The following is a 27871-nucleotide window of genomic DNA, read 5'->3' on the forward strand; positions in this document are numbered from 1 at the left end:
CGGTTTAAAATATTTTTTTTAAACGCTTGGCATGATTCGAAGAGATCATCTGATGAAATACCCTTATAAGCCAAACATAGATGAATGTTTAAGCTTTCAATTCATGCAGAAAGTTTATAGTTTTGTGATAAATTGACAGAGTTATGTGCGATACAAAAAAAGGGGATCAAGTCTCCCCACTCTCCCCTACTAATCATGTATTTTGATTTAAGATTGCATAGAAATTTACATCAAATCACAAGGAAAATTCAATAATTACGTGTAAAAAATACATCATACACAGAAAAAAATATGTAAATTTATACAGCACGTAATTACTGTTTCTTATGTAAACTCACTCAATGTAATGTTGAAATATGATGTAAAGAGTAAAAAGTCATGGAAATTACTCCAATGTAAATCTAAATCTAATGAATCTAATGGAAACGTTTAGCATGGAAACTCAAATATGATAAATTTCTACCCGTGTTCGGCTCCCTGTAAATTCCTATTTAATGTAAATCATACATGATACATCCAATGTATTTCTGCCAAACGTTGACTTCAAAACTACCCGAACTAAAAATTGTTATATTTGGTTCTCTTTCTATCGCTCTCATACGTCGCTGGCCCACTGCCTGAGCCTCGACCTGAACAAGTTGATGCTTTAGCCGCTCGATTATCAAATGCGAAGTTGGCTCAGTCGGTAGCGGGTAGCAGCAGTAACACCGAACATCCTACCCGTCGTCCGTTCGATTCCAGTCCAGCGTTATTCCACTTGGCCGTCGACGAGAAAGCGTCCCCTACTTGTGAAATAACTTTTTAAAATCATAATTTCCTTTTGCTGCCCACTTCACTCATTTTAAAATAGAACATAGGCCACACCCTTTTCCTACTGCAATCCAAGTCGAGCTTCTCATTCCCATTGGCCAATCAGAATTAGTTGATTTGAACTAATGTAAATTTCAAAACTAATGTAAATTCCAAAACTAATGTAAATTTTCAAAACTAATGTAAATTTCCAATGAATCTAATGTAAATTTCCTATGAACCTAATGTAAATACATCATTTATCATGATACCTTTTGGTACATGATAAATAATGTAAATTTACAGATTTTTTTTTTGTGTAGGTAATGTCAAGTTGTAAACCACATCTACTTGTTTTACATTCCATGTGATGTGATGTAAATTACTATCGTAAATTACAATCTTCAATCAACCTACCTTTGGTAGATGATTCACGATGTAACATTTTTTTCTGTATGTAATATTTTTTTGTTGTATGTAATTTTGCCACAATTTATGTAATGAGTGAAATTACACTCAGAAACATGTAAATTTACTTATTTTAAGAAGCAATATTACACATTTTTTGTGGCACAAATCTGTCCGAATTCCTTATTGTAATATAACCAAACTATTTTAATATTCCAAACTTTCACTGTGTAAGTAGATCAAAAACTTGAAATTCTTCGATTATTTTGCATTTTACTGATATTCCACGCGTTCGGTAAGACTGAGTCCACAAAATTTTTGGTTCCAACGACTGTTCAAAAATTACTTCAAGGGTTGTCACAAAACCCTGGATTTGGACGTAGTTTTTGAACTACCTCTTGCGTGCGATCCACGCTCTAGAGAATGACCATGAAATAATGCATCTGATCCGTGTAATCACTTCAATCTTGTCGATTGACTTTTTCCCCTAGCAGTGTTCGATTGATAAGTTCAAAATTTGTTTAGTTTCCAAAATCAAAAACCTCCAAAAACATGTACAATTTTGAAGAGATGAAAACCATTTTAATTTTCTTTAAATTTGTTATCAAAGTTTTCCATAAAAGTGTGTCAAAATTAGTATAAAATCAATTCTTTCCACAGCTAACAAAACGAAAATTTGATGCAGTTTCCATATTTGAACAGTTGCTTGATTGTCGGGTGCCAAAAGGTGCAAAATGTTGTGCCAATATATATTATAAAAGCTGGGAAGTTCAGTCATTTTGTTTCAGCAAGCTCGAGTGAACAGCTATAAAATCTGGTAAGTACTTGGTTTATAGAGAGAATGTCGATGCAAGTGTAAAAGTGTGTCTTACCAAATGTCAAACTAGTAGCAAACTACTTGTTAAGTGTAGAGACTCACCTGAAAAGATAAAGAAAAGAAAAGATTAGAATACATTGTATGATCAACGATAATAAAAATTAACTGAAAGGCATAAACTGTAAGCTCAAAGTTATCTTCCTTAAAAGTTTTCCAGAAAAGATAACAAATAGTTCAAACTTCTTCATAAAAACAATCCCATTTCAGCTGTTCAACAGATGCCTTCAGAAGAAATGTCTAATCCAGTGACACTCATCTTACTGCTGCTACCGGCAGCGATCTCAGCTGTCGGAATGAACTGCCCCGCAACATGCGGCTCAACCATCCCATCGGTAACGATCACCGACGGGTGCCTCTGCGGAACAACCATGCCCGGACTGGAGGGCGGTCCCTTCGACGCCTACCTGGGCGTCCCGTTTGCCAAGCCACCCGTCGGAGAGCTTCGGTTTGCGGTAAGTTCTCGAATCAATCCTGAAAGTTGGAGTTGCTCATGAAGATCTTCGTTTCACGTAGAATCCCGTGAGGAACCTCCCCTGGAGTGGAGCGTACAACGCAAGTATCGCCAGGGGCGCTTGCCTCCAGCAGAACGAGTTCAACCCGGATCGTGCGTTAGCTGGCGACGAGGACTGTCTGTACTTGAACGTGTACAAACCTAGGGCGGGGTCGGGACCGCTTCCGGTGATGGCGTACATCCACGGAGGGGGATACATCGCTGGGACGGCTCATCCGGCGTACGTCGGGCCGGAAAAGTTCATGGACACGGGTCGGGTGGTGCTGGTAACGTTCCAGTACCGGGTGGGAGCGCTTGGCTTTCTCTCGACTGGACATCGCGCCGCGCCAGGGAACTTTGGCTTGAAGGATCAGACGATGGCGCTGAAGTGGATCCAGGAGAATATCCGGCGGTTTGGTGGGGATCCCGCGAAGGTAACTCTGTTCGGACAGAGCGCCGGAGCGAGTTCGGTTCAGCTGCACATGGTGAGTCCGCTGAGTGCGGGACTGTTTGCGAAAGCGATCAGTGCCAGCGGAAGCATGCTGTCGTACTGGAACCGACCGTACGAGGATGCGCTGACGCTGGCGAGACGTCAGGGTGAAGCGTTGAACATTAGTAATGCGAGGGCGATTAGTACGGAGAAGTTGGTGGAAGCCCTGCGGAAGGTCGATGCCAAGCAGCTTGTTGGGAGTGTTGACAAGCTGAAGTTTTGGTACAACCAACCGATCATTCTGTACCGTCCAGTGGTGGAACGTTACGTGAGCAAGGAGACCTTCCTCAGCGAGGATCCGGCCAGGCTTTGGGCTAGTGGACGGTACAGGAAGGTACCCTGGTTGACCGGGTTCGTCCCGAACGAGGGGGCGGCTCTCACGCTGGGAGTTGTTACCAACGCGGTGAAGCTGCCCCAGTTCCTGGCGAACCAAACCAACCTGCTTTCGATGTTTGCCGCAGTTCCCAAAAGCCAGGAGAAGAATCTTCTCAAGCGTTTCTTCGCTGGAGCTCCCGTGAGCAACGCCAACATCGACGGATTCGACAAGGTAAGCTGAATCTCAAAGTAGCAAAACTTCTTCCAACGACCCAAAATTTTCACAGATGGTCATCATTGTTATCCGAGCATTCGTTGGTGAAGGTTGTCTGAATCAACATGACTCGTCGCGTCCCGGCGCAAAACGCCGGCAATATTGCCCTACCTGCGGCTCAAGCAGGCAAAAAAGTGGGAATTTCCAAAAGGAAGGTTGAGGCCTCAACTGATGGCCAAAAACCGGGGATTTCCAAAAGGAAGGTGCTTTTGGAAGTGACATCGAACAGCAAAAAGACGAAAAAGAGCGACGGTACTGTACCGATGGATGAGGAGGAGGAGAACTCTTCGTCCCACGAGGAGCAGCTATTGAAGAACAACAAGTTTGCTGGACTGCCTGACGAGGACCAGGTAGCGGAAGCAAAGGAGAATGAAGTGAAACAGCGAAAGGAGAAACTGCCTCCTTTTTATGTGAGGCAATCAGCAGCAACGATCGACTTTCGTGCGGGGCTGGTTGAACTCATCAAGTCTGGGAAAGTCCTAGGCAACATTCGTCTGTGTCAGGACGGATTTAAGGTGCTGGTGCAATCCAGGCAGCACTATCAACTGGTCAAGGATTACTTGACCGAAAACGAGGCGGAGTACTTTACCCATGATGTCGCCATGGATAAGCCGTACAAAATCGTCGTCAGAGGTCTGTACGACATGCCAGTGGAGGAATTAGCTGCCGAGCTAAAAGTTTTGAAACTGGATGTGTTGGCCGTGCACAAAATGAGCCGACGCAACAAAGACATCAAGTACCGTGACCAGCTCTACCTGCTGCATTTGGCTAAGGGATCGACGACGCTTCCTGAGCTGAAGGCAATTCGAGCGGTTTTCAACATTATCGTGTCTTGGGAGCGATACCGACCAGTGCATCGTGACGTCACACAATGCTTCAACTGCCTGGGTTTCGGGCACGGAGGTAAGAACTGCCACCTGAAGCGTCGTTGCGCCAAATGTGGTACCGATGCGCACATCACATCCCAGTGCATCCAAGATTCGCTGGTGAAGTGCCTCAACTGCAACGGTGAGCACTCGTCAACCGACCGAAAGTGCCCCAAGAGAGCTGAGTTCGTGAAAATTCGGCAGCAAGCATCGACGAAGAATCAGCCTCAGCGTCGTAGAACTCCTCCAGCCCTGGTGGAGGAAAATTTTCCACCTCTTCAACCGCGACGCCAGGTCCCAAACTTGGCACCGTTGCCGTTGGATCCCAGGAAGAGAGCTGAGGTGAATCATCCACGGCCGGGTTCCAGCCAGGAGCCGAGACCGCCACCACCGGGCTTCAGCCAGGAGCCAAGATCAACCCAAGAACCAGCAGTTGAGGAAAACGGTAATGATCTTTACACCTCAACCGAACTCCTCAATATTTTCAAACAGATGTCCGCTGCACTGCGTGGATGCAAAACCAAGACCCAGCAGATTGAAGTGCTGACCTCGTTCGTCATCCAGTATGGATCGTAGGTCCCTCAAGCTGCTGAATTGGAACGCTTGCTCCATTAGGAGGAAGAATTTAGAGCTGGTGGATTTTCTTCGCGAGAAGGAGATCGACGTAGCCGCCATCACGGAAACTCATCTGAAGCCCGGTGAAAAAGTTTATCTGCAAAACTACAAGATCGCGACGCAGCTCGATAGGACCACCTCTGGAGGAGGAGGTGTGCTTGTCGCTGTTCATCGTGATCTCAAGCCACGCCGGCTGCCACACTTTAAGCTGGACATCATCGAGGCCGTTGGAGTGGAAATTCCCACTTCGGTTGGCCCAGTACTCTTCATTGCTGCATACTGTCCACGTCAGGTGAATGCCAGAGATGGTTCAGCAGCAAAACTGAAGAGCGATATCCAGAAGCTGACACGGCGGAGCGCAAAGTACATCATCGCTGGTGACCTCAACGCGAAGCATGAAGTTTGGGGCAACAGCAGGAGGAATCGGAACGGAGTGATTCTGCACAACGATCTGCAAAACGGATACTACAACGTTGTGAGTCCGGATCGTCCAACGAGGGTGGCTCGGTCTGGGAATCACTCAATCATCGACTTCTTCATTACCAATATGGCTGAGAACGTGGCTCATCCTGAGGTGTTTGAAGAGTTGAGTTCTGATCACTATCCGGTGGTTGTGGAGGTTGGAGCTTCCGTTACTCCGCAGCGGCAAACAACCCGGAAAGATTACCACAACGTTGACTGGCAGCAGTTTCAGCAAGTGGTCGACAGCAACATCGACTATGATCAACACCAGGAAACTTCTGCTGATATTGATCGTTCGCTGGAGGTGATCCAGCAAGCTATCAACCAAGCAGAGGCTGCCAACGTTCGAGAGGTTCCTGTTAATTTTAAGGTAACTGATATTGACGTAGATACTAAACACTTGATTAGACTTAGGAATGTTTATAGGAGACAATATCAACGGACTGGGGACTATGACAAAAAGATTTCAGTGAACAATTTGAACAAAATCATACAAGACCGACTTGACAATATCAGAAATCAAGAATTTTCAAAACATGTAAGCCAGCTTGGGAATTATTCAAAACCATTTTGGAAACTTTCAAAAGTTCTTAAAAACAAACCAAAGCCTATTCCTCCTCTTATTGTTGAGGATTCTCCTTTGATTACATCCGAGGAAAAGGCAAATGCACTTGGGCTTCATTTTGTTAGTTCACATAATCTTGGCGCTTCCATGACCAGCCGTAAAGAAACATCAGTTGCCAATAGTATTTCAACAATCAATGACTCTACCTTTGAATTTCCTGCAGATTCCCATGTTTCTGGTGAGGAAGTCAAAGTTGCAGTTAAACAAATGAAAAATATGAAAGCTCCAGGCTTTGATAACATTTTTAATCTGGTGTTGAAAAAACAGAGTGATCAGTTCTTTCAACATCTAGCCAATATTTTCAATAAATGTTTGCAACTTGGTTACTTTCCCACCAATTGGAAGCTGGGCAAAGTCATACCAATTTTGAAGCCTCAAAAAGATCCAACATCGCCAACAAGTTATCGCCCCATTAGTCTTTTGAGTAGTCTGTCCAAACTCTTTGAGAAGGTCATCTATTCAAGGCTTTTGGATTTTACCAACGATAATAATATAATTTTGAACGAGCAGTTTGGCTTCCGAAAGGGACATAATACTGCTCATCAGCTTACGAGAGTAACCAAAATCATCAAGCAGAACAAGCTTGAGTCTAAATCAACTGCTATGGCTTTGTTGGATGTTGAGAAGGCTTTTGACAATGTTTGGCATGATGGTTTGATACATAAACTGTATTTATACGGTTTTCCAATGTATCTTATCAAAATTATCCAGCACTATCTTTCGGAGAGATCGTTCAAGGTTTTTCTGAATGGGATTGCTTCTGGATTATTCAACATTGATGCTGGGGTTCCCCAAGGAAGTATTCTTGGCCCACTTCTGTACAATACGTACATCTGATTTGCCTACTCTTCCTGGTAATGGTGTGTTGTCACTTTTTGCTGATGACACTGCCGTTATTTATAAGGGTAAAATAACCAGATATTTAGTTGGCCGTCTTCAGAAGGGTCTTGACGTTCTTTCCGAATACTTTGGCGACTGGAAAATTCGCATAAATGCAGCCAAAACTCAAACCATCATTTTTCCACTTTCCAAATCGGCCAGATTTGTCCCAAAGGATGATGTTTTGATTAAAATGAATGATGTTTTGATACCCTGGTCAAAGGAAGTTGTCTATTTAGGTCTCATTCTTGACTCGAAACTTTTGTTTCGACAGCATGTAGACAAAATATTGAACAAGTGCAGCATTCTCATCAGGTGCTTGTACCCTTTAATTAACAGAAAATCAAAGCTATCTTTGAAAAATAAGTTAGCAGTTTACAAACAAATAATTTATCCCGTTATTGAGTATGCAGTACCTGTTTGGGAGTGTTGCGCTAGAACTCATAAATTGAAGCTCCAGCGTGTCCAAAACAAGGTACTCAAAATGGTTTTGAATGTTCCTGGCTGGACAAGATCAAGTGAGGTTCATGAATTAGCAGAAGTAAAAATGTTGGATCAGAAGATTCAAGAAAAATGTTTGAAATTCAGGGAAAAATGTGCTATATCTGAATACCCCTTGATTCAAGGATTGGTTTAGTTTATGGTAAGATTAAGTTAGTTTTAGGTTAGGTTATGTTTTCTTAACATTTTTTTTTTCCTCATTGTACCTAGTGTTACAAAAATGATAAATCATATACTTTTAAAGTTATAAAAATGAACAGTGTTTAAATCACGAAAAGCAAACTAAAGCTGAAGAGCCACAGCTGACCACTTATTATGTAAACCAAATGTAATTATTATAAGAAAGATTCAATAAAGTATATTTAATTCAAAAAAAAAAAAAATTCACAGATGGTCACCGAAGCGGCCTTCCTGTACCCGATGATGAAGTCGATCCTGTTGTACCGAGCCTCGAACCCCTCGGCTAGCGGTGGCAGTGTTTCGCTGTACCACTTCAACTTTGCGGGCCGGTATCGCTACTCGGCGCTGTACACCGGCCAACCGATGACCAGCCGGTACGGAATCGTGCACGGCGAAGATCTGCTGTACCTGTGGCGATCTCCGGCGGTCTTTCCGGACTTTCCAAGGGATTCCCCCGAAGCGGCCATGTCACGCCGCCTGGTTAAGCTGTTTGTGGACTTTGCGTATGAAGGGTGAGATGATTTTGGGATTGTGATTTTTTTGGAGAGTTTGTAACGATTGTATTTTTTCAGGAAAATTTCTGGAAAACAATCGCTTTTGACGCCGTTCAATACTGTTGAATTCACCAACTCAAATTCGGTCACTGATCCAGTGAAGAGTAGCCCTATTGATGGTCGATTGATGAATTACCTCTGGAATGTCCTGGTTTGGTGGTCTAATAAGTTGTAACTCAAAGCGATTGGTGGTTATTAAAAAAATAAAGTTGTCATATTTTGTTATTGTCCTACAACTTCAACCGCCCAACGAAGTTCTTACGTCATCGGATCAGCTGACCGAACAAAGGTCTCCGAGGTCGAATTCCTCTCTGTAGAAGAGATCTCGTTGAGCTTCAACCACATAGAGTCCACAATCGGGCTATTGAATGCATAGGCAGGGCAGTGATGGAATGCGGAGTTATTTTTACTACGCATACATAGGCAAGAGTTGGTACAGTATAACTACGATGGTACGAGACTCTTTAATTCGCCGTAAACAATCTTTTCATCCCAATGTTTACATTGCTCTTATAACCATTTCCGACTAATCGACAATCATTGCCAGACTATCGAGTTTCTACTGTAAAACGCTAATACAAACACTAACACGAATCGTTAGTTACTCTTTGTAAGTTTCAGCGCAGATGATGATAACGAGCTCTTCGTCTACAGCCGATCTGTCCGAAACGCACCCCGTTCAGTTCCTCCTCCGGAGGAGTTGACTAATTTGTCATGCCGCTGCTGCTTCGCCGTGATTAGTGTTGACCCATAAACCAACTAACTGCGACTAATTTCTGAACTCTGGCGGTTAACCTCAACGGTGCAATTAATCACGAAAGTTGAGCTGTTTTTGGCGTATTTGGTCGTGAGAGATCTCAAATTTATCTTGACACGCAATATTGCTGAGAGATCTCGCGCGGGGACAACTTCAAACAAGGTGTGAAACTTGAACTGCGCGCGGTCCAAAAGTGGCCGGTTCATGAGGGTTCGCGCCCGAAAACGATGTCCCTGAGCGGGGTAAAATCGCACGCAGACCGGTTGGCGGTGAATGTTTTTGTTGATGTTCAACTTTGTTGTGGTTCTCTCGCTGGGTTTGACCGTGACGGGAAGAAAAATGGCTGTGACCGAAATATTAACGCCAACACGCGAATGTGAGGACGTTTTTTTTTTTTGTTGCTGTTCCATTGGGAGCTGTCAGGCACGATTTGTCCCGATATGGTAATTGATTCGACGGAACTTTGGGCAATGTTTTGTCGCGCAGAAAGAGTTGGTTTTGCAGAGTTGAGACGAAATTGGAGCGAATTTTGTGGTTTTCGGGCGTTCACCTTCATGAGACGTTTGGTTTGGGTAAATTTGAAGATAAATTAAATAACAGTTGATCTTAAATCAAAGTCATTTAGTCTGTATATCAGGCGCAGACAGGGTTATCAGATTCAACTTTAAGACTAATAATTGATGTTAATAACTTCCATGCAAATATCCAAACAAATTTAACAGTTGTCCATACAAAAATGGCATTTAAATATATTATGATCTCTCAAAACGGAAATTCCGATGAATGTGGTGTTCTCGGCAAAATTGTAGGTATAGGTTAATCAGAGGTTAATTTATTTATTTATTGAAGTTTTTTTTTAAATTGCTTTCTGAAAAAAAAAACATTATTTTATTTTCAGTTATTTATTTCAAAAGCAATTTTATCCAAGTCCCTCAAAAAAGATATACTTGGTTTGATTTAAACTCAGTAAAAACTGTCAGGAATTTAAATTTAGTGTTTTTCTGTACATTTTTAGCCAACAATCTAAGTTTTTTATATTTCGCATTTATACGAAAAAGATTATTTTGTGTTTTGATTCAACAAAAGAATGTTTAAAATGAGTTTGGTGCAAGTTTTTTTTATTACTCTTATTAGTGCATTAGTGGGTTATGAATACCAAAACTCTGTTATGTACTGCATAAGAACTTACTGTATCTTGATTTTTCACCAATAAACCCGAATCGACTTGAAATTATAATGAATGAGAAAAAAATATTTAAAAAATATAGGCAATTTTTTTAAGGGACCATCCACAAACCACGTGGACACATTTTTGGAAATCTCAACCCCCCCCCCCCCCCCTCTCGTGGACAATTCTCCATACAAAAAAAATCTTTTTTGTATGGAGCGTGGACAATCGCCATACCCCCCCCCCCCCTAAAGTGTCCACGTGGTTTATGGATGGTCCCTAAACATAAAATGTAATACATTTTCCAAACTAAATTTAAGTCATAAAATTTGAAAATTTTATCTCAAGCTTTTTTTTAAATTTGGCACTCAACTTATTCATTCAATATTTTCAGCCAAATGGTCATAGAACTATTTTAGAAAGCCGTCGCGGGCTGGATGTAATGGCATCACGGGCCGGAGGACGAGCAGGCCTGATTTAGGCAAATACATTATTTTTGGGAAAAAATAACGTGAAAAATCCAAAAAGATAGCAGTGTAACCAACTTTTTATTCAAAACTGTGAATAAACGGTTGAAAACAAATTTCAGTTTTAGTCGCAAAGTTCAGTTTTAGTCGCAAAATCGCAAAACAATATTTTATGGACGTTCTTGAAAAAAATTGAGAGATCGCAAATCATTAAAAGATGTATTTGTTATCCTCAAAAACCCGTAAAATTTTATTTTGCGCAAATTGCGTTTTTGATTTAAAATTTGAAATAAGTGTAATTTTTTAAGAGTTTACCTATGTTTTCTCTACTGTCCTTACTAAACATGGTTTGCAAAAGACTTGGTGTCTTGCAGCAAAAAATACTTTTACAAGATACAGATTCTAAAATATTTAGATACTGTTTTTGTATGGGTAGCTGTCAAATTTGTATGGAAACTATTTTTGATAAACTCAGCATGGTGGCCACTCAAATCCCATTTTCAAAATTTAGCCTTTATCCTGACCTTTTCAGAACAACAAATAATAGAATTTTCTCACCAAGTTTTTTTTTTTTAAACAGTTAATAAAAAAGTCTACATCAACCACCGAACATTGTAGTTAAATAAATTTAAAAAAGTTATTGCCAATTTGAGTACAAATATAAATTTACCAACATATTTATTACAGAAAGTACTTGAGGCATAATTTCTCAATAGGAAACAAAAAACTTAATCAATCAAAAAAAAAATCAATATTAGATTTTATTATAATTTTACAAGTTGCCAAAGTTTCTGTACCAAGGTTTTGATAAAAACTTAAATGACAAAAAACTAAAAATTACTAAAATTTAACACCTTTTTTCATGAAATGCCTGAGGCCAGCTTCATTCTCGCTAACTTTTTCAAAAGATCCTATCTACATAGGAAACCCATGGCGTATTGGTTGTTTTGAAAAAAAAATCTAGAATTATTTAAAACATAAAAAAGATATATTCAATGTTTTCATTGTTATTTTAGAGCAAACTCCAGTTTAATAATAATTCTTGTTTTAACTCATAACTAACACGAAATTTTTGAAGAGGCAAGTTCTTTGAACACATTTCTAATGGTTTAATTTTTAAATTTGTTGAACAAATTTTATCAGTTTTTGCAATTTTAATAACTTTTGTTAAAATTGTTAAAAAGCAAGTTTGTCAATTGATTTTCATTGAACTTTTCGATTTCATTTACCAGTCGAGTTTTTCTGATAAATGAAAAACAACTTTTATCTATATTTTTTATCCCATACTTACAATAACGATGGTTTATCAAATTTAAGAAACGTTATTTCAATTTATAAAACTAACTGTCTTCTTATTAAATTTAGGCATTTAAATCAAAATAAGATATTAAAGAAAAGAAAATGTAATTTTTGTTTGTTTTATTCAAAAATTCTTCCAATCAATTGATTAAAAATTCAAGTTATTAAAAACAAATTTAATAGATAATAAAAAAGGTAACTTAATTTTTTTGTCAAGTGTTCACAACGAAGTGCAGCAATTGAAATAAAAATTTAACAAAATTAAATAAAATTATTCAACTTTTTCTAAGGATGGAAAATTGTTTTCAAACTTCAAAAAACGCTTTGATTTCCGGACTTTTTCCCGACTTTTCCTATTTCCTGACTTAAGTGGTTACCCTGGGATAAACCAAAGACGAAAATTCAAAAGGTAAGGCCCCGACAAACTTTAAGACAAATACAAATAGTCGATGACCTTTTTTTTTTGGAAAAATGAAAGATCCGCATTCAAAAAGTTCTATAAATATCAATTCAGTGGTCATAACTTAAGATTAGGTTGCCAGATCTGAATTTATTTTGAGGGCAGAGTAATGGCAATAGCTTTGTGTGAGTGATTGTGTGTACTAACCAGAAAGACCTTCCCATAGCACCGTTGCTCGGAAGGCTCGCCGACGGGTCTTTTATGAAAGTCCTCCCCATAGCGCCGTAGATCGGGAGGCACCGAAAAGCCAATACCTTATCCTACTAACCCAAAAAAATATTAATCACGTAATGCTTGAAGGAGATGCTGTGGTATCAACAAGTTTATAGCGAAAAACTATGTGCTTGATGAGTCTGCAACTTCAACTATCGGACTAACATTCCTCCCTTTCGTTGAACTGCAGGCTTCTTGGGAGGGCGCCAGTATTGACTAATAAAGTAGGATCTTCAGAGGTTAAACAGTGAACGGATGGTTGGCTCCCACTGATCATTTTTGATTCATTGTTTAACTTCAGCTGATCTGTCAATAACGGAGTAGCAGCTCATTGGCAGTCAACCATGCTCATGCTCATGCTCATTTTGAGGGCAGAGTAATGTAAAAGTGAATATTTAAAAAAAAGTTCACAGATGATGCCAAAATAAAAACTTCCCCATACGTTGAAAAAAAAAATTGAAACAAAAAAAAAACAAAGTGATGCATTAATGAAGCAAATTTCAAATCAAAACAATCACCATCGATTAACCCAATAAAAAAAACCACACCCAACTCTCAAATCCCCTCCACACAAATCAAATTAGTTAATAATCCAACCACAACATCGCACAGAAAAAATCAGTAAATCCTACTGACACACTCCTCTTGTCGACATGACATCATTGCCCGTCCGATTATCTCTCCCGTGTCTAGAGTTTTACAAGCACGGCGACGATCTTCACCGCATTAGTCATCAAGCGCGTGTGAGCTCACCTTAAGGCGAAAGTCACCATGCCACGCCACGCCGTTCCGATTCAAAACAAACTTTTGCATACTGGTTTGGCTTCTTGCGCTAAAAGCGTAGAAAACTGGTTTGCTTTTATCGTCTGTTCAACTATTTTGCTTAAAAGCTATTATCGCCGAGTTGAAGGCTAGTGTCAAGGGCATTTGGCACACGCGGTTGTCCGGAACTCGACGCGTTAATTTATTTTAAATTGATACACTTGTTTAGTCGTCGCTGCTGCCAACAACGGCGAGGAGGATCAGACATAAATTAAGTTCAAACGGTTTTATTGGAAGATGTTACCCGAAAGTTGGCAGCGTAAACAAGTTGGAGTGTTTATTTGCGCGCTGCTTTCTTTGGAGATTTAAAACAGTAACAAGAGTGGGTGGTTTTCGTCTGATGAACGCGTCTTCTTGAAGTCGGTCAATATCGAGCACGATGGGATCACGTGGCGTACTGGGAGTGGTAGGATGTTTAATGAAGTCCCAGTGAGGATTTGGAACCAAGGGGACATCCTACCAGTCCTTACAGTTACCTCATAAGTAGTTTGTAGACTCAGGTAGTGATAGGTCTTGTATGCCTATGAGAAAAGAGCCTCCACAGAAGTTGTAGAACTTTCAAGTATGCCACAAAACTCAAAGGTCTTCCATATTGAGCGAGTTCAAAATATCCCTCAGTGCAAACATATTCCAACAAGTGCGTTGATTGAGCGCACCAAAACACCAACTGCGGCAACTCGGCTTCAACGAAGCGGAAGTTTCGATTACACGATTATATGTTGCTTCAATGTTGTTGTGTCGCTCCCCGTGAACCTTCCTCCAAACCGAATCCAAACTGTGCCGCAAAACATGACATTCTGTCTGCGCGATATTTATTTTTTTTGCGAGAGCGATTAAATTACCCTCTGTAACGCATGCCGCACGGTGGGTCAAGTTACGGGGGAAATTTGGTCAAAACTTGAAGGTTATTTTTTTGTCGATCAATACTGAAGACAAGGGAGCTTAGTACTTGAAGTAAGTCAACGTAGTTTTGACCCCGAGAATTCCACTGTCCCGGGCAAAAAAACTGTAATTTGTACCACTGAAAGCAACAACCAAAAAAACGAGAGATAATTCGTCCTCCAATTGCCGGCCAATTTGTGTTCTGAATGAATCCGGCCCAGCGAGAACACCCAAAAGTGGAGTTCACACGCCTCACGGTCCAAAAACGGCGAATGATCATGGAGTACCGCAGATAGCATCTTAGCGGTCGTGTGAGAAAGCGGGGAGGTCTCCTCCAAATTTGGGGTCCGGTTGATTCGCGTAATTACGTACTGGTTAGTGGTGGAGTTGATTGAGCGATTAAAGTAATGTTATACCAATCAAGAAATGGTCTTTTTGGAGCATTCGGGATGGTCGAGTTATTCGGATGAAACTTCAATTACGTAAATCGAACCAATTTCGAGAAGTTGTTTGACGGGATCTTTGCTTTCACCACCCCGAGAGGATCACTTTCTCCAGCTTACGTAATTCTGATAACGCGCGAATAAAAGTCGTCTTCACGCGATCTGTTGGAACAGTCCTGCTGCGATCCCAGAAGATGATACTCCAGGTGGTGGTGATCGCGATCTTTGCTCGGATACCACACGCTATCAGCGAGAGCCTGTGCTCGGTGGCATGCTTCCCGAATCCGGCCGTGAAGATCCGTGACGGATGTGTCTGCGGAACGATCATGCCGGGACTGGACGGGGACGCTTTCGAGGCATTCCTAGGGATTCCGTACGCTAAGCCACCCGTGAATGAGCTGAGATTTGCGGTAAGTGCTCGGACATCCATCAGGTGATCTACTAAGTGAGTGTTGATTCCGCAGAACCCCGTCCGGAACGATCCCTGGCGAGGGATCTACAACGCAAGCTTTCCACGAGACATGTGCATCCAGATGAATGACTTCGCCCCGCGTCCGGTCGTGCAAGGTGTCGAGGATTGTCTCTACTTGAACGTGTACAGACCCAAGGTATGTTTGACGATCAGCCGATCGAATTCTAACCCAGATCATCCCGCAGACCCTTAGGAACCCCCTTCCGGTGATGGTCTTCATCCACGGAGGTGGATACCTCGCCGGATCATCCCATCCTGACCAATTCGGCCCAGAACGCTTCATGGATACGCGCCAGGTCATCCTGGTAACGTTCCAGTACCGCTTGGGAGCGTTCGGATTCCTCTCGACCAACGACCTCGCCGCTCCCGGAAACTACGGCCTCAAAGATCAATCGCTGGCCCTCGGTTGGGTTCAGCGTAACATCCGCGCGTTCGACGGAGCTCCGGACGAGGTAACACTGTTCGGGCAGAGCTCTGGTGGGAGTTCCGTTCAGCTGCACATGATGAGTCCGCTGAGTAAGGGATTGTTCGGGCGTGCGATCAGCATGAGTGGAAGCGCGCTGGCCGGGTGGAACGATCCTCCGGTGGATCCGTTGAGCTTGGTAGAGCGCCAGGCGGAGGTCGCTGGAGTTGAAGATGCGGACACTATGGACTCGTGGGAGCTGGTGGATGCTCTGCGAAAGGTCGATGCGGTTAAGCTGACGGAGAGTAGATCTCAGCTGAAGAGTTGGAATAACTATCCGATCGTGCTGTACACGCCGGTTGTTGAGAAGGTCCACGAGGGAGCCTTCATGAGTGAAGATCCACGTGAACTTTGGAGGGACGGGTTGTACGAATCCGTTCCCTGGATGACCGGATATCTTCCGAACGACGGAGCTGTTATAGCTTTGGGGCTGATCTCGAATCATAACTTGGTATCGGAGTTCATCGAACAACAAAAAGTACTGCTTCCAAGTTTCGGACTCAACAGAAGCTACGACGATCTAATCTCAAGATTCTTTGATGACCTTCCAGTAGATTCCGCCAACGCGGATCGCATGATCAAACTCATCAACGAAGGGAACTTCCTCTTCTCAATGCCGGAATCAATCCTGCGGTACCAGAACAAGCCAAATAGTCATCCGGTTTCGCTGTACAACTTCAACTTCAAGAGTCACTACTCGTTCCAAAATCTGTACACGGCAATACCTACAACCAGGGATTACGGAATCGTGCACGGATCGGAACTGTTGTACCTGTTCAGGATTCCGGCAGCGTTTCCGGACTTCAAAAAGGACTCCCCCGAAGAGGCAATGAGCAGGGAATTTGTCCGACAGTTTGTTCACTTCGCGGTCAACGGGTAAGTTTCTACAACATCTGAGTATTGGATCATTTTCTCACTCTCCCGCAGGACGCTGCCCTCGGATGACCTTAAACGAAAACCCAGCAAGTGCGGAGGCAAATTAGAAATCGTGGAGTTCACCAACTCCAACCGTCCAAACCATCCCGTTATGGTTAATTCCCTAAACTGTCGCACCACCGAATTCAACTACCTGCTCGATGTACTATCCTGGTGGTCTAATAAAGCTCAATAAAAGCCCCTCTCAACCTGTTGACCTTATTCGTAATACCTCCCCATAACCAGCATCTAACAACCCATAAGCTGCGCAACGAGATCCGTACTCGACCTTCCGCCAAGTGGTCCTCGCGAGTATCAATACCGCGAACCACACTCGAAGGCGGATTGAAATTCCCTGCGTCAGCAAGTTCGCACACAAGCCAGTAGCTTCTGCCAACAGTGCCAACCTTGCAAATAACTGCACCGACCAAGTTCGAGCCCGGAGGGCGACACGCAAACTCAATTTCAGTCAGAGAAATGGAAAAGTTGGCGCGAAAGCTTCGTTCCTTGCCGTTTTATGTGGGTTTGCTCACCCCTGCGGGGTTCGGGACTTTTACCCACACAGTAAAAAAAAATCATGGTAAAATTACATCTGGGAAGGGGTACGTCTTTTATGTCAGAAAAAAAGGTGTAATTTTACCTCTGAAAATATGTAATCTAACCACTTTTCTGGTGTAACGTCACTTTTTCAGTTTAAATCGAGGTAAAATTACATCATAAAAGAGGTAATATTCCACCTTCCAAAATTACAGCTTCCAAATTTACACATTTTTTACTGTGCAGCAATATCCGAATTCTGCCGTATCGAGATCCTTAAATTTGGGGGGTTTGGAGGGAAACCTACTTAAAGTTGGTGTCTGGAGGCTGCAAAAAATGGGTTATTTGTGCTTTGTCTGAAGGCTGGAAAATGAATTTGTGCTATTTTTGGGGGAGCCACCCCAAAAAAGGCGCAAAAAGGGGGAGTTCTTCTCGGAAGTTTAGGGTGAAATGTGTATCGCATTAGGTATTGATATTTTACGAAAGGCTTTTCTTTGTGTTAAGCTCTGATAACCAAAATCACACTCAAAATATTAGCTTCGAAAAAACAATATTTTTTTAAATAAAGAAAACTTACATCAAGTAGGTGTAATTTTTTCATATTACATCATTATAATGTAAATTTTTCAGTTTTTTTTTATTTGTTTATTTACGTTTACTGTATTACATATCTACTATTTTGAGCCAAAAGATGCATTTCTCAACCATCATAACCCAAGCATTTTAAACAACTTGCACCACAAATTTGAACTCCACCAACCAGCGCAACCGCGGACGACGGTGGCCAGTTTCGTGTTCCGGCCCCGTTAAACGGAGGGAAAAAGTTAATCCAACAAAACACCTTCACTTTCGCGTGTTGCATCAACGCTGCGTTTCAGCTCTTTAAGAGGGCTATTATTTTGCGAACCTGGAAAACACCAATTTTCATCAAGAGTGTACGCGATGGAAGTTTAAGCACACGTGTGGTAGCATCTGAGTGTTTGTATTGTTTCCAATTTTCTCGTGAAAAAGCGCTCACAGTGGAGGAAAAACATATGGTTCTACTTAACCTCAAAATAAAGCGTTTAGCGCCCGCGTATTGCCCGAAGAAAGCCAGTTTGTGCGAAAGTTGGCGATGGCGCTGCCATTTGGCGGTGATAAAAACGTTTGGCGAATTAATACCGACCGACTGCTAAATGAGGCAATGAAAAAACGGGCCACTCCATTAAAATGGTCCGAGCCGAGCTGTACGTTTTTTTCTGATAGAAAAGGTCAATTTGCTGTCGAGTTAGTTTTATGGTTGCGATTTGACGGAACTGGTTTATGAAAGTGACGATTTTTTGCTGAACAGTTGCAGATTTTTGTGGTAATTCTAATAAATAAGGATATTTTTCTGAATCACCTCACAGATTTTAAATAATTCTTAAAATGTTAATAATGCCCAGTGATAGAAAAAACTATCATTTGATCATTCCTGCACCAAAATATCAGAAGGCAAAGTTATTTTTCGTGAAATCGCTTTCTTTGTCTCGTGATTTCTACAAACAAAAACTTGAGAGTATCACGACAGGCATGAGTTTCCGGGTATGATAGTTGTAGTCGCTGAGAACTGAGATTTTTATTTTTATTTTCACAATGCTGATACTGTCCAACAACAATATCCCTTGGATACACAGAAAAAAAAATCATGGTTATATTACACCTCTTGTACATGTTTTATGTCAGAAAAAAGATGTAATTTTACATCAGAAAATGTGTAATTTTACCACTTTTCTGGAGTCATGTCACTTTTCAGTCTTAATTGAGGTAAAATTACAAAATTAAAGAGGTAATATTCAACCATCCGAACTTACAGCTTCCAAATTTACACAATTTTTTACTGTGTAAGTTTGCAGTAAGTTCAGCACGATTTTGCATTTTTCTTTAAAATAAACTGAATTTCCAGTGTTTTTGAGATGAGAGCATTTAAAAAACGTGCAGATGAACAGTCTACAACATTTTTGAAATTGATAATTATTATAATTATAATTCGTGAATTGATTGAATTCCGCGCCGCAAACTAACCTAAGATTCCATCCAGATATAATCATGCAGACAATGTTTTCTTTTCAAATTAACCAAACGTCATGTCAAGCCAGATAAGGGAGCGTTCTTTTATTTCGTAGTTGGGGGGAGGGAAGTCGAAGGCCGTGTTACGCTCCACATCTGGGTGATGAATAGAGAGAATGCGTAACGTGAATTTCGAATGATCCCATTTTTTTTATCTACAAAGTAGGAGGATGTTCTAGCACAAGCATGACTTTTTTCTTACTGGTAAATGAGCTGTTTTATAATCAGTAGTATGTGTTTTATTTTGTCTAGTTTTTGACATTATTTGGAAAATTGTTGCGTCGCGGTTAGAAGAAATTTTTCTTTTCTACGGTTGACAAAGATCTGCGGCGAGAGTGTAATTCTGCGATGTCGCAAATAAATTCCCTGGCTGATTTTGGAATCCTGCAGCTCTTCCTGATCCAGCGAAAAAACATCGCTGATCCTAGCGAAGCTGATCCAACAAATAGAAAGGATTTTCACTAAAACAGGTTTTCAAACGGAATCAAAAAATAGAGACAGCTTCTGGATGGATACAACTGCATCGACTCCATAAACAACTTCCATTCATAATTATAAAAAAAATACGATCTCGCCTTCAATTTTCTTAAGGTCTTTTGACTTCAATCGGTTCTCAAAAGCCACAAATTGTTCATTCCTGAAATTATTTTTTTTAATAATCGATCACAATACTCTCAATTTTTGGCGAACAGTAAGTTGGTTCCACTTTGACAGTTCAAAATTGAGGCCGTTTTGCGAACCACTGTTCAGCACCCAGCTCCACATAAATTTATTGAAATTAGTATAGAAATTGTGTTACGAGGGGAAGGACTGTGTCAAAAATCCGATTTTAAGCGTTACGTAATAAAAGAACGCTCTTTTATCACCGGCAAAAGAGAGACAAACTACCACTGTACAAAAATCATGATAAAACTAAAGCGAGAAATGTTGACAACATTTTTGTGGAAAAAAGTTATTTTCTCTAAAAATGTGTAAATTTACATCTTTTTATTTGATATTTTGCATACACTACATAATTTTAGGTCAAACAACATCGAAAAAGATATATTATCGAACTTTATTTTTAGCTGAATTTTCTTTGAGTATAGTGAATAATAGTTTAAAATTTTATGGTGGGATTTTTTTTCTGTTTCAATGTGATTTCATATCGATCAATGTAGATAATGTGAAATTACAATCAAAACTATGTAAATTAACACATTTCTAGAGAAGCATAATACTACAATATTCATTCAAATTTTCTGCCACAAATGTCATGTATCTCTTTGTTATATCCATAGGTATCAACAGATTTGATTGTGTTTTCTATTAGTCAAAAATATTTGTTGTTTGCAAAAAAGCAACATTTTAGGGACGATAGACGATTGACCAGTGTATGTATCAGTGAGATCGAAATTTCATTCAAAAGATTTGAGATTCATGCACAAGCGAGTGAGAGACTCAATCTCTTTGGATATTTTCTCTGAGTGAGTGCTCAGTGAAACTTTTTTAATGAAAAATGGTAAGAATATATGATTTTATTAAACAATTGTGACGTAATTAAGATTACTCCACCAATTTTGTATTTTTGTAAACATACAACATGAAAGAAAAGTACAAATGTAGTATTTGTACCTTTTAAGACAAAATCATGTTTAAACCCTTTTTGAACTTTTTGAACAAAATCCTTTAGGATTTCACTTTATCTGTAAAAAAAAAGTGGTGCTTGCCAGTTTGCATTATATTTAAAGTCCTACTTAAATAGTTTGACAATACAAAACATTCCGATTTTTTTAATTAAAATTATCCGGATTCCTTAAGTCTTTTTAAGTATCCATAAAACTTGTATAAGCCGTAAGGTCATCAATATTTTGTTGTGTAACATAAGGAACCAACAATTTAAAATGTTTTTCCGACCTGTTAAAATAATTGATACATTTTATTGTGAATCCTCAATTGAGTGGTCACTCTATAGTTTGAAGTAGAAAAATTGAATTTTTCAAAATTATTTCTGTAAAACAGTTCAGTCTTGATGCGTCTAATATCAAGACTCGCAACTATGGCTCAAGCAAGCAACAACGCTTGAAGCCACATAAAACAGAGCGCGCTCCCCCTGCAGAGGTATTTGTAATTGCTCCAAACTACTAATTTCCAACTAACCGTCCATGAGTACGACTAATGAATTCAGTTGCCCTTCTTCCACCACCGACCACCCTCCAAAACTCAATAAAGTCGCGCGTAATATCTCCCCGTGGACATCCTCCTGCCCCTCTCCAAAAACGTACACAAACATTCACAAAATTCTGTTCACGTGCGTGGGTGTGGCTTACGGCAACTCTCTCATTTCCTGTTCCCGGCCGCGTCAGCGATCCCGAGATTGTTCCGGTTCGTGGAGTCCAGCCCGGACCGGGGCCAGCTGGTTCGAAATTCAGCAGCAAATTTATTGCAGCAAAGTTGGTCTAGGTGTTTCCAGGTTGGATGATGGTCCCACAGGTATCGTTCGTCGCCAGCCCTGAAGCCCGGGCCCGTTGTTGGCTAATGAATGTGACATTAGGCTTTGTACCGTTTGGGGGTAAGGTGAAGTTATGGGATGTTGCTTTGTGCCGTGAGTCGGGAGCATCACTCGAATTAGTTGGTTTTACTCAAATATTCGCTGAGTGTAGTTCGTTACGAGAGTAAATTCAATCTATCAACTTTCAGTTATGAAAACAAACAGAGCAGCATTAATCCCGGTTGGAAATATTTACTCCCAACATTTCAAATCGGAGCGCAAACATCAAAAAACGGAAGTTTGATGTTCGTCCGACTTCCTTAGAATGAAAAAAAAAAACGACGGATTCAAACAAAAACAAAAACGCAAACATCATCGCAGCCGTCGTCTTCCGTGAGGGTGCCGATGATGATGACGATGACGAGGCCCATAAACAAACCTCGGAACCTGAAACATAATTCCTTTCATCTGGTGCGCATTAAATCTTGACTCCCTTCTCTACGGCGTGAGGGAGTTGAGTCAGCAGCAGCACCAGTATGGTCCATGTAAGACAAAGTGTTGTTTGCCTTCTGCTGCAAACATTCGTTTTCATTGGAATTTCATCTCCCGGCACAACAAACCCGTCATAACAAAACGCGGCTGGGACGGGCGGAGGGATGGAAGCTGGCTGACACCTCTGGACTTCGGGTTAAAGAACACCAGGGTGATAACTCTAATATGAAATTGAGAGGTGGTTCTAATTCTCAAATATGAAATCTTTTTCATTTGAATATTCAGCATACCTCTTTAAACACACAACATTTATGGCAGGGTCGCCAGATCTTCAAGTTGACAAAAGGTATGGAATAAGTCTCTGCAATCAATCAAGCCATGTTTGGTAAGACAGATTCGAAAATCATTTTTATACACACAGTAAAATTAGATTTTTGGTAATGTTAATATTTTGTTTAGTTGAACATCACCTTTTATTTGTATTTACTTGAAATAAAGGGTAAAATGTGAAATTCAGCAGTACCTGGTAAATATTTCATCGGTTTCTGATGTAAAATTATTCTTTTTTTGTCACAAAATCTGTCATCATTCCTAGATGTAATAATACCATTTTTAATAGTGTTTTTGAAAAGGCAATAAATTCTATATTCAGATTGGTGTTTTTTAACAATTGAATATTAATAATATGATAAGGTAAAATGTTTTATACAAAGAAATTTGACTGTTGAAAAAAATCAAGTTTAAAAACAAAGCATTTTTTAATGCTTCTGCTTCAAAAAAATGTGTTTGAATTTTATTTGTTTCTTTAGAAAAAATGTTACTATAAATTCATCGATATTTTGCAAATTTTGTGACAGTATCCAGCAAAAGCATTTTGCCAAAACAATTTTAAAGGAAATTCGACGGATCTTTTTTATATAATTGAAATAAATAATCAGTTTAAAAAAAAATTACTAATATTTCAAAACCAAATCAAAAGCTAATTGTTCGAGTTAAAGGACAATAAATGTATAAATTTTCAACTTTATTGATAAAATATTAGGTAAGATAAAAATTTCAAAAGATTTTGACGGAATCTTTGTACGAATAAAATCTTATTATACGTTTTTACTCCTGCTTTAAAAAAAAAAATTTCAGTAAAATATTACAGAAACCTCTTTTAAATATTTTTAGTAATTATTTTTCAAACTAATTAGTTTAAAAATCAATAAAATTTTTGGTCCCTTATTAAACAATTTTTTTAAATCAACTTTCAGATAAATTTTAGATGACAGAAACTGCTTTTTTTATGTTGGCAGTGTTGACATTTTTCAAAAAAAATCAAGATTTTTTTTAATTTAAATATTTTTAGATGAACAACAATACATTTTTTAAATTTTTATTTTGATATGGTTCAAAATAAGTGTTTAACACCTTTTCTTATATTAAAAAACAGTTTTTTAATTTATGCGCTAAATCTCACACGCCAATGAATTCATCAAGTAATTCTAAAAGGAGAATAGTAGGAAATAATCGAAGCATTATAAAAATACTGTTTGCACGAGTGATTTTCCTTCGTGACATTTTTCAAATTAAAAAAAATAAAGAAAAAATAGGAAATTATGCCTGGAAATGCCTGTAACTTTAAAACGGTTCATTTTCAACATTATTTTTTAAAAAAAATCGATTATTAAGAATTTATTATTCATTTTCCACAACTCAGGCGCAAAATGCCCAAAAAAATTCCGAAGGACCACTAGAACTTGTAAGAAAAAATTAATGATGAAAAAAGGAAAACATGTTTCATCAAAATCAAAAACTCTAAATATCATTTAGCCTTAATTCGTTAGGTTACTATTATTCTGAACATTATAATTGAGATTATTTCTTTAACTTATTAGTTTAAAAATTAATTAAATTTTTGGTCATTTAGTTAACCTTTTTTAATCAATTTTTAGAAAAAATTAAGATGACAAAAACTACTTTTTTCAGCAATCTTACAAGTTGATCAGTGTTGGCAGTGTTGCCAATTTTTCGAAAAAAAAAATTTAAAAAAATAATTTTGGTATGGATGAACATAAATGTTGATAGCCTTTTACTTACATTGAAAAAAAAAACTTTTTTTCAATTTCATGCGCTAGAACTCAGCAACTAACCGATTCATCAAGTAATTCTAAAATAAAAAAAAATATCCATCTATTTGATTGATGCCTTTCTCACTCTTTACCAACAGTATGATGGGTTTGGACACAAAATTCATCTATTTTTTTAATCCGGGAAAAAAGTTACAGAAATATTACTAAAGTGATCATTACTTGAGACAGGGTTGCCAGAACTTCAAGCTTTTAGACACGGATTGCGTACCAATGATTCAATATAACCACTTAAAAAAGAAATAATAAATCAATTTGATTGAAATGTGACAAACCAGAGAACCTTCCTCTTAAAAAATCATTTAATTCTTGAAGCAAAAAAATTTAAGTCGCCACCCTGGCCAACAACTGCACTACCGAAGAACTCAACGCTCGGAGGTCGCATCTCCCAGCTCCAAACGCTTCGAAACCCGGCACGAAAGCAAGCAGACACACAAAGCCAAACGGCGTTTGATATATTGTCTATATGGGGAAAGATCTAATAAATTGCTGCTCCACAAAAGGGAGCAGCGCGTCTCGCGTCGATGTGGGGGTGACAAATCTTTCCTCACCATTGATTTAATTGATTGCCATTCTGGGCGCAAGAACCGACTGAACGTCGAGCAAATTGCAGCACGGAATAAAGTCCGGTGACCACCCACAAACGGCATCAACGGGAAACGAGTTTCGCAAACGACTGCTGTTGACAACTCTATTCAATCACACGATGACAGTGAACAACAACACGACTCGGTTTGTGGGATCTTTCAAGTCACTGCGAATTCATCTGGAAACGATCTGAAAGCTCTTCAAGTTGAGTTGAGTTTTTGTTGTTGTTCTCAGAACTACAAATTTCGCATTTAAAAAATATATGATGCGAAATTGAAGAGTGAAAAAATCTTGTTTGCACTGAGAATTGAAAACGAGCTCTTTGATTTGCATCCCGTTGCTTAACCGCTGTGACACGATGGCTTGGTTGCAAGAAAGGGTGCGCTCTATCCATTTGTTGCTTGAATTTTTGCTTTCTGCTTGCTTCAGTGTCGCTTTCAACGCCGGCATGACGCTAATCAAACTATATTAGAGACATTGGCACCGTTTTTGTCGAATTTGTAAACATAGTTTCATCGCTTGTCCAAAAATTGACAGTTATGGTTTTTAAGAGTTTCAAATTGTTCCAAAATTGATCGGAAAAGTTCGTCAAAGTCAGTAAAATTCCCATCCCATTACAAGTGCCGCAAACTTTTCCATCTCCAATGTTTGACGACACGGCAGCTGCTACTCAAACACTTCCCACCAATACACACACATACAACTTTGTGAGTGACATCCAAGCAAATAACTTCATGTTTTCTGCAGAATTTGTTCTTGTTTTTTTCCCGGCGGCTCTGGTTTTCTTTTTTTCTGTCTTATTTCTGGCTCCTCTTCTGCAGAATGTGCCATTCCACGTGACATTGCAAGGAATTTCCATCAAAATTACACTCACACGATGGAACTTTTGCTAGACGAAGGTGCGCGAAACGTGCAAATATATTCCTAAATTTGACGAGCAAACTTTTCACAGTGCATCTTTCCGAGGAATTCGTCGAGCAGCGATACGAGCTCGCATCTGCCTCTAGTCCATAATTAGTTCTATGTCTTTAAGTTGGCAGACTCCGCACACACACACGCGCGTTTAGGAGTTGCGAAAGTGAAACTTCCTTGGCGGGAGAAAGCAAATTATCGGGGAAATTGATGGCGGATTCCGTGCTATAAATAAGGTACTAGTCTGGTGAAGACGAGAAGCGCGCGTGTGCTGCGGAAATAACGAGCTAACAAGAATTTCTGTAATGAGAAGCGGAGAACTTGCGAAAGAGTTGAGAATTGATTCGATTTGTAGCTACACCCAAACGAGAAAAAGTAGACAAACATTGCTTTAAGGCAATCGATGTCAGAAAGAGAGCGAAAAAGCGACATCAGACGCTTGAGTTTGACAGCTCTCACTAATACAGCTTCATTTACGATGCATTGTAGAACCAAGGCTGTATATCATAGGTACTCGCGATCTTGCTTTGCATTAGTGTGAGTGCATGGCTCCGTGCCACTAAAACCAAAACAATAACAAACGAACAATGGACCGTGCCAGGAAAACCAAAACATAAACAATGTCAGTGTCAGTGGAGTGAGAGAGTCAGAGATAACGATTTTGACAACCGCACTACTACACACTCAATCGCGAGTACCTTAGGTAGAAAGCCATGTTGTAGAACAACCATAACGTCAAATCAGTGTTGATGCTGGAAGAACCTTGACAATGACAATGACAGTTCCGTAAATTTGTCTCTCCAGCCAACTCAATTTATCCCAATTAATTCAACCCTGAAACGTTAAAGCATCGGCACAGTAGCGCTGCTATAATCTGAACAACAAATACACTCATCTAATGGACGGTACTATTTTTAGTTGCTGACGCGTTTGCTTTAGAACGGAACTATAGTTAGTTCCCGGCTCTCACAATTCCGTCAGATCGTCCGTCATCACCCTAGGCACAGACAGAAAAAAAGAGTGTTATTTTTACGGTACAGAATGTGAACAAATTTTGCACGTCAATACAACAGTGTGGCGTTCCACTACAGCGAACTCCAACCTCGGCCGGAAGTGACCGGAGCGTGGTGCCCAGGTGAAATGTCGCGTTGATGATTGAGAGGTATTTTTGGGGGGAACCAAATCTATTTTTTGTTTTGTTTGTTTGAATCTGTACACTTGAATGAAAGCTGGGTTTTTGTTTAACACCTGAGCAAGTGACGCCAATTGAGCGGTTGCCAAATGTGTGGGATGCATCACGGGTTTGTTTACTTTTAGTGAGGGGAGAATCTTCATCAACCTGAGCATTGAGCACTCATTGAGAGATATATTTGAGAGTCACTGGCATTTTGGGATAGATTTTCTTTATCGCGTTGCGTTTCTACCAAGGCTTGTGATCAATCGTCATTTTTGAGAAAGTTGACTGAGCTCGTGTTTTGTTTTCGCTACTTTCAAGGCATATAGATTAGAAAAGGTATGGCGGGTTTTCCGGCTGTCAAAAAATAGTTGACAACAAAAGCGAATTTTAGGTTTTCAGAAAAGTTAAAATTTGGCCATTAAATCAATGTCGCAGTGTAAACAAAGTCTATCATGCTCGTTCCTAATGTAAACATAAAATGACGTTTGCTAGATAGACTATTTGTTTATACTTCAGCATTGGCCCATTTACATTGTTTAGCTTGGAATAATGCCAAACTGGATAAAAAAAGCCCAGTTTTAAGTAGACATTCTGCAAAAAACAAACACACATCAAAATAATGTAGGAGCCAGAGCATGCTAAAAGCTGTTTAAATAAAGCAAAAAAAATGTTTTTCATAGAATTTAACCCTTTACTGCCCAAATTTTTTTTTAGATTTTTTTTCTCGTGTTTAGGAGGTCATTTAAAGCAACTATTGTTCTACGAAAATCTTGACTTCTCTTGTGTTAT

General features: G+C 39.7%; 3 protein-coding genes across 5 annotated transcripts in view; 2 read left to right on the plus strand and 1 right to left on the minus strand.

The window, feature by feature from the left end:
• The window catches only part of LOC120422610 (uncharacterized), a 280146-nt gene that overhangs the window by 126849 nt on the left and 125426 nt on the right, over nucleotides 1-27871 (minus strand). The gene's annotated exons all lie outside the window — the stretch shown is intronic.
• On the plus strand, nucleotides 1607-8515 carry LOC128093053 (juvenile hormone esterase-like). Its single transcript, XM_052708541.1, has 5 exons — nucleotides 1607-2014; nucleotides 2282-2526; nucleotides 2588-3601; nucleotides 7982-8283; nucleotides 8344-8515. The coding sequence occupies exons 2-5, from the start codon at nucleotides 2293-2295 to the stop codon at nucleotides 8498-8500; spliced, it is 1707 nt and encodes a 568-aa protein (XP_052564501.1). The 5' UTR covers nucleotides 1607-2014; nucleotides 2282-2292; the 3' UTR covers nucleotides 8501-8515.
• On the plus strand, nucleotides 13220-17242 carry LOC120422614 (juvenile hormone esterase-like). The gene is made up of 3 exons (XM_052708542.1): nucleotides 13220-15246; nucleotides 15301-15444; nucleotides 15494-17242. The coding sequence occupies exons 1-3, from the start codon at nucleotides 15031-15033 to the stop codon at nucleotides 16649-16651; spliced, it is 1518 nt and encodes a 505-aa protein (XP_052564502.1). The 5' UTR covers nucleotides 13220-15030; the 3' UTR covers nucleotides 16652-17242.

Source organism: Culex pipiens, chromosome 2, assembly GCF_016801865.2.
Source record: "Culex pipiens pallens isolate TS chromosome 2, TS_CPP_V2, whole genome shotgun sequence".
Taxonomy (NCBI): domain Eukaryota; kingdom Metazoa; phylum Arthropoda; class Insecta; order Diptera; family Culicidae; genus Culex; species Culex pipiens.